This window comes from Empidonax traillii, unplaced genomic scaffold, assembly GCF_003031625.1.
Source record: "Empidonax traillii isolate 1590-97213 ecotype Southwest subspecies unplaced genomic scaffold, ASM303162v1 scaffold1:size7828297, whole genome shotgun sequence".
In the NCBI taxonomy this organism is placed as follows: domain Eukaryota; kingdom Metazoa; phylum Chordata; class Aves; order Passeriformes; family Tyrannidae; genus Empidonax; species Empidonax traillii.
In genome coordinates, this window is record NW_020955194.1 from 4,271,494 (window position 1) to 4,278,548 (window position 7,055).

The following is a 7,055-nucleotide window of genomic DNA, read 5'->3' on the forward strand; positions in this document are numbered from 1 at the left end:
GATCGACAGGAGGCTGAACATGAGCCAGCAGTGTGCCCAGGTGGCCAAGAAGGCCAATGGCATCCTGGCCTGCATCAAGAACAGTGTGGCCAGCAGGAGCAGGGAAGTGATCCTTCCCCTGTACTCTGCGTTGGTGAGGCCACACCTTGAGTATTGTGTTCAGCTCTGGGCCCCTCAGTTCAGGAAGGACATTGAGCTGCTGGAGCGGGTCCAGAGAAGAGCAACGAGGCTGGTGAAGGGACTTGAGCACAAGTCCTATGAGGAGAGGCTGAGGGAGCTGGGGTTGTTCAGTCTGGAGAAGAGGAGGCTCAGGGGAGACCTCATCACTCTCTACAACTCCCTGAGAGGAGGTTGTAGCCAGGTGGGGGTCGGTCTCTTCTTCCAGGCAATCAGCAGTAGGACAAGAGGGCACGGGTTAAGCTCCGTCAGGGGAGGTTTAGGTTGGATATTAGGAAGAAGTTCTTTACAGAGAGAGTGATCAGGCATTGGAATGGCCTGCCCAGAGAGGTGGTGGATTCATTGTCCGTGGAGGTTTTTAAGATGAGGCTGGATGTGGCACTGAGTGCCATGATCTAGTAATCGCAATGGGGTTGGATCAAGCATTGGACTTGATGATCTCAGAGGTCTCTTCCAACCCAGTTAATTCTATGATTCTATGAAATTTGGAGCTGGAGAAGTTGAATGCTCACCTCTATGGCTTTTGTAGTGCTTTATCTAGACCATATTTAATTGACAGAATGCAATAAGACAAATAAACACACTACGGTTTGAAAATGTTTGGTAGCATTTATCCTGTGTGAGAATTTGTCACAGTTTGTGTGGGGTTTGGGGTGGCTCTCTGTAGGCCAAATCTGCTTGGTGTACTGACATGCCCAGCAGCAAAGCAGAAAGAGGGAGCTCAAACTGGAATGAGTGAATGGGCCACAAAGCCACGTTGGAAGATGGACTGAGGGAAAAACTCATGAGCTCTGAGGTGGACTGTTGCACTGATTTCCAGATCGATTTCAGAGTATATATAGCCTTTCTGACCTTTTGTTTCCTTGGATGAAAAATGATGTTAGATGTAATGCTGATACCTACAATTGATTGTTCTAAAGATTAAGTTAGTTTTAAATGGGAGATGAATTACATAAAGTACAACTCTTGCTGCAATGATAAAACCCTATGACTTGAAGCAGGAGAGAAAGGTGACCCTACAAGCAATGTCTCTGTAGTCCAGCACACCAGGATAGCACCAACAAACCTGCTCTAGAACCACAAGCAGCACAGCTGTGAGACAGCAGTGCTGTGCCAAATGTGGAAAGGCAGACCTTGGGAATTTGGAAATATCACTTATTTCATGAGACTTCACTGCTCTGAGGCGCAAAGTCGCTGGTATGTTCTGTGTATTATGTTCATGCACTGTGTTCTATGTTTTGTGTAAAAAACAAATTTCACTTTTATATTTAACAAACCTATGCCATGCCATATTTTTTACTCAGTCTTCCCTACTAGTTTTATCTTGGAAGCCAAAAAAACCCAGCCCCAAACGTTGGAGGATTGGAATTTCCAGCCTCCATAAGGAAACTATGAGGAAATTAATGACAGTGCATGCCTAAAGTGGGCATGCAATGGCTTGGCCTTCTTTTGCATAGTATAAACCTGGACATAATAGTTTGTTTGTTAGTGGGTTTTGGGTTTCTTTAAAAGAAAATGAGAAGAAACTATAAGCGAGAAATAAACCTTTTCCTAGATGTAAGAATGGGAAAATGCTGAAGACTTGGAATAAAGACCTGAGTTCAAGAGCTGAAGTGATATGTTATGAAAATGAATGAAAGATCTGCAAAAATTATACATGAGTTTTTAGCCAAAATTCTGCTTGAGGACACAAATGAGGCATGGGAGGTAGACAGCAAAATAGCCTTAGTGTTGATAGAAATAATAGTCCTTAAATATGGATAGATGGGATATGTAGCAAGAATAAAAACCACGTACTAAGAATCAAGTATCCAAGCGTTACAAGACATGACATAGAAACATATGTTCCCTTCCTAGAGACCAGTTATAAACAGAGAGCAAATGAAGAGTGTCATTTTCAATTCACATAAATACACTTTAAACTAAAGATTTCAACATGAAACTGCAATTCTCTTGTGCATACTCAGAATACTTTCCGCTAAGTTTTGTTCATTATTCTAATGCAAAAATTCCACCATTTGATAATACCATTATCACCAATAACAAAGCTGCAATTTAATCCTACAGTATAAACCTGAGGCATTTATATTATAGTATGAAATAATTAAACACCACTGGAAAACATATAGAGTTATAGGATTTACTAAATGAAAAAGACATTTTGGAGCAGCCAGGGAAGACAATTTTCTCATCTCTGTTATACCTGGTCCTGAATAAGCTAAATGTGATTTCAGTTCTCTCTACTAGGAGTACAATTCTAATTCTGTGCTATTCCAGTATGTTACATGGAAAAGGATAAATATCATTTGAAATCAGTGTAGCATCTTAAATCACTGACAAATTTTCAAGGTATTTTATCACTGATTATTTTTCATGTCTCTGTTCATTATTTTCAGACACAATCAATGCAGTGGATGTATGAAATCAACGGACTGCCTCCACAGACTGTGCCACCTACAGTGGCAGCAAAAGTAGTTACTACTGGCACTTACATAAGATCATCCACCGTTCGACAGCGCAATTATCTACGTGAAAATCAGAAACTTATAACTACTGGAGCATCCTCACCAATCAAGGGGGCGCCTTTGGTCCTGAGGAAGAAACAGAGAAAGTTATGATCCGTTAATTTTTTGGTGAGGAAACAAATAAATTCAGATAAAAGGAGGATGTGTTGGTTTTGTTTTTTTTTTAATTATTATTTGTTTTGTTTTGTTTTTAAAGCAGATCTGATATGCATTGATTGTGCGTTTTACACAGAAGATTCAGAGTGCCCGAGCCCTAGTAATTATTCCTATTTTTCTATAAGGGATTTTGGATGCCTATGTAACAGTTAATTTATATCATACAGATGTCAGTAAGTTCAGAGAAAAAAAAATGAGTCTAAAAAAATATACCTGAAAATTGGGTAATTCAGACTAGCACTTTGCTTTCTAAGGGATATTAGTTTAATAGGACTTTAATGGGAAGTGTCAATGAACACTCTGTGTGATCAGCATATTATACCCATGGAAACCAAGAAAGAAAAACCAGTCTCTGATCTCTTCCACAATAAAATCCTTACCCAAAGATTGCAATCTTTTGCTAAGGTGAAACATGATTACATGTCATGTGTCCAGAGCTTTAACACCTGTCAAATTTTCTTACTTTGGAAAATTTCATTAATTGGGACATGTTTTCTCTGTATAAAATAAGAATCCTATTTTATTAATCCTGTAACATTTCAAAATCTTAGATAGTTATACGTAGAATAGAAGTAAAATGAAATATCCATCCTCAATATTTTTATGGTAAATACATATTACAGAATGCTTTAGAGTATTGAAATATAGAAGGCTATGAAAAGTTACTGAGGAATGGAGTCAGATTTTCTTTTTTTCCCTAGGATAAATAAATCAGTGGTGCTATTCTAAATGTGTTTCTCTTCCCATTCTTTCCAGCCACAGGTGACTTTGGATGGAAATTTAGGTTTTCTTTGCTCTTGATGCAATGTGGAAAATTAGACCTATACAGACTTGTTTGTAAGATAACTGGATGGGTAAATCCTGCCTTCTTTCTTCATTGAGATTGTTTTTCCTGATTTACTAACAGGATGTAAATTGTATTTGTGCCTTTATTTTGATGGCAGAATGTACTTTGACAAAAAAAATTGGCTTGGCACGGATGAAGTGCTTTCTCGGCACAAATACAGAATGAGCATCGTTGCTCAGGAATGGGGAGCCTGAGAACAACCTATGTAGGTCAGTGCAAATGAGCACCAATAAAACCATTTTACCACAATGTGCTTGAGGATTTTGTTTATGTCACACATTTTAGAGAAGCTATTACAGAAAATGTTGGGAACATATAAACCAGCAATGGCACTGTTTAATATCTCATTTTAAATGCAGTGTGCCCCATTTTGGTCAGAAACCAGGTAATTTGAAGTAAGAATAAAATCAGCCTTCTAAATTCAGTGCACAACACAGGAAAGATGTTGTCAATAGTGGTATCTAGTATATACGTAGAAGATATTAAGAGGCTATTGCAGTATTTATCTTAAATGCTACTGGGACCACAAAACCAGCTAGATTTCATAGGAAGGCTCTATCTGCATATTTAAATTAAGCAAGTGTTTCTCTGACTGCAAGAAATCAGAATTTATGGATCAGCAACCATTTCAAAAGTAACGATTGGTGTTCAGGAAATATTTCAGTGACACCACTTCTTTGTAAAAGCTTTGTTTTCCTTGTTTTGCCCTTTTAAAGTAAAGCTTTCCTATTAAAAATGACACGTTTTAACAAGATGCTTGAAATCTTGTAATTCTCCCAGAGATGGATTAGCAGGTGGCATAGAGGTGAATCACTTAAAAATTACATGGTGCTCAATCCAGATATTTTATGCACAATTTGCTTGCCTGCACTTGCTGCTACACATAGTAGATTTTCTAATTCTGTCATACATTCAAACATTTAAAAGGCCCATTGGCAAATATGCAATAGGATAATACCTGAGGGGTGTTTTCAAAGGAACAGTTTAACTATATTATCTATTTTAAAAGGAATAGGTGCATAATCTATGCTTTTTGGACAAAATTATGTGGTTTTTTTTCAATGTGTACAAGGTCAGTCCTGAGTTATGAAAGATATGCTATTATCAGTTGAATTTGGACATAATATAAAATAATTATTGTATTTTTCTTATTTCTTAGAGTTTAAACAGAACTAAGCATAATTCTTCTGATATTGAGAATATACTTACAAAGGTGATTTAAATAAAGACCATGGTAAATCTGTGTGGTTGTAACATCCACAATATTTTACTTGTTATCTGCACTCATTTATGGATTACAGTGACTACATAAACTGACTATTAAAAATAAATTAATTTTTACTTCCTAGCTTGATACTTTGCATTTCTGCCACTGCAGTGACAGCATTCTTTATAATGCAAGGGCTAATTCCAAGTACATCTCTTAAAAACCAGATTTTAAGCAGCAGCACTGGAGGATTTCCAGAATGATCACTTTTATGCATTACTTACTTCCTCCTTTTTACTGGAATTACTGAGCCATTTTGAAAATATGAGAGTTTCAACCCATGGAAGGAAAGGATTGGCATGGGAAAAGATTATGAAATGCTGCTTTTGTTATTTAAACTTAGACAATTCACTTCAAAGCTTCTGGACCCACCATTAAATCTGAGCTTCAGAACAGCTGGGCAAGCTGTTTGCCATCACCCTGCACCCTAAAAATGTAATCTGCAGAGGTATTTAAATATTGGAGATAGAGCTAAACACAATCAATGCAGTTAGGGCTCAGGTCTAAAAAAAAATCAGTCCGAATGACTTAGCTATGAATTAATTCTAAATTACTGTTCATTATTGTAATCTTCTTACAAGGCAATTATGGCTTTTGAAGATGCCCCCACAATGATTTCTATGCCTTCAAGCCACATCAGAAGAGCCACTATCAAAAACTGGAAGAAAAAACCCAAAACTTTCTTTCTCCATATTAGTACACTCAGCAGGATCCTTTTCTTCTGAAAAGGATGAAAAAAGGAATTTTCTCCCCTCACATTAATCTGTGCAGGTACAGCAGAATCTCAGGTGAATTGGGAGATACTGGTTATTACTGTAAATAATAGGTTTTCATTTCTGATTGCTAATATCAATTAGTGATCTAAAATCACTTCTACCGCCCCCAGTTATGTATTTTGATTTATAGAAATATAAAATTCACAAAATAAAACAAGATTTTTCGAAGTCACTATGATACTTGTGGCCACTGTCTTAATCATAATCCTACGTGCCACACATGAGTCAGCTGTGCATCTGCTTGTTACTGTCTTAGCAGAAACACAAGTTATCTAACCAGTGTAGTCACCACATGTTTAGTTATATTTCTTTCTGCCTTCTCTCTCTCTGTCTCACTATGATGATTCATTTATCAGAGTAATTGAAACAAGGACTAAAACCTTATGAAGCAACATTATTATATAACATTGAACTTGTTACTTTGGGAGTGAACTCTATGTTTGTATTTATTATTAAAATACTGCACAGCTTTTCCAACTGTTGAGCTCCTGGTTTTATGTGCCACGTCCAGTAGAGGGGACAGTCTGCTCTAGGTTGTTCCAGGACTGCACAGTCAGAGTATTGGCTTCAAAACAGCACAGAGCAATCAACCTTCCAATTGTTAGATGTTCAGCTGAGCTTTATTTGACACAATACCACACAGGGGGATGACACAAGGGTAACATGGAAATGTCATTAGGATGCCTGCTGTTAGCAGCTCAGCTTGGAGTGAGTTTTGCTGTCACATAACTCAGATTTCAAGACTGCTTGTTCTACTCATGTCTGAGTCGCCATGGTATCAATGACACTCTGAGACTATTTTATACCTGATCTCACTCGATATAAAAAGGTTTGTGAGTATCAAACTTGCCCTTCAGGAATAATAGGAGCCTAATATTAACTCCTCTGTTGGGTCAGATTTTGTCTGAGTCAGGAGAATTGAGAGGTAAAGGCTGTTTTAAGCACAGAAGGTAATCATGATCAGGTAAAGAGCTCACTGGGGCATGGGACCCTATATATTCCTGCTGCCAACTGCAAGACAGCTCTTTGGGACCAAAGCCAGGTTAGCAGAGCACACAATGCTGAACCAACAATGCTCTTACTTCAGTGAAATAACATGGCAGCAGCCAAATCTGAGCATGCACTTTTTTCCTCTTTGATCATAAACCAAAAATACCAGAAGAAATAGAATGTTTTGACTTACCCTGCACACAGCAAACATCTGGGGAAAAACTACTCTATATTTATAAATATTCCTAGGAGGAAGGCTTAGTATTTAGAAACAGAAAGAAAATCCCTGGCTTTGCCTTACTATTTATTTGCTTGTG

The 7,055-nt window shown here is 37.7% G+C and overlaps 1 protein-coding gene across 1 annotated transcript in view; it reads left to right on the plus strand.

The window, feature by feature from the left end:
• Nucleotides 1-5,098, plus strand: part of CFAP47 (cilia and flagella associated protein 47) — a 281,400-nt gene extending 276,302 nt beyond the window's left edge. The window contains exon 65 of the mRNA XM_027894062.1: nucleotides 2,574-5,098. Coding sequence (XP_027749863.1) covers nucleotides 2,574-2,795 — 222 coding nt within the window. The 3' untranslated portion in view covers nucleotides 2,796-5,098. The remainder of the gene's footprint in view (nucleotides 1-2,573) is intronic.
• Nucleotides 5,099-7,055: the final 1,957 nt, after the last annotated feature.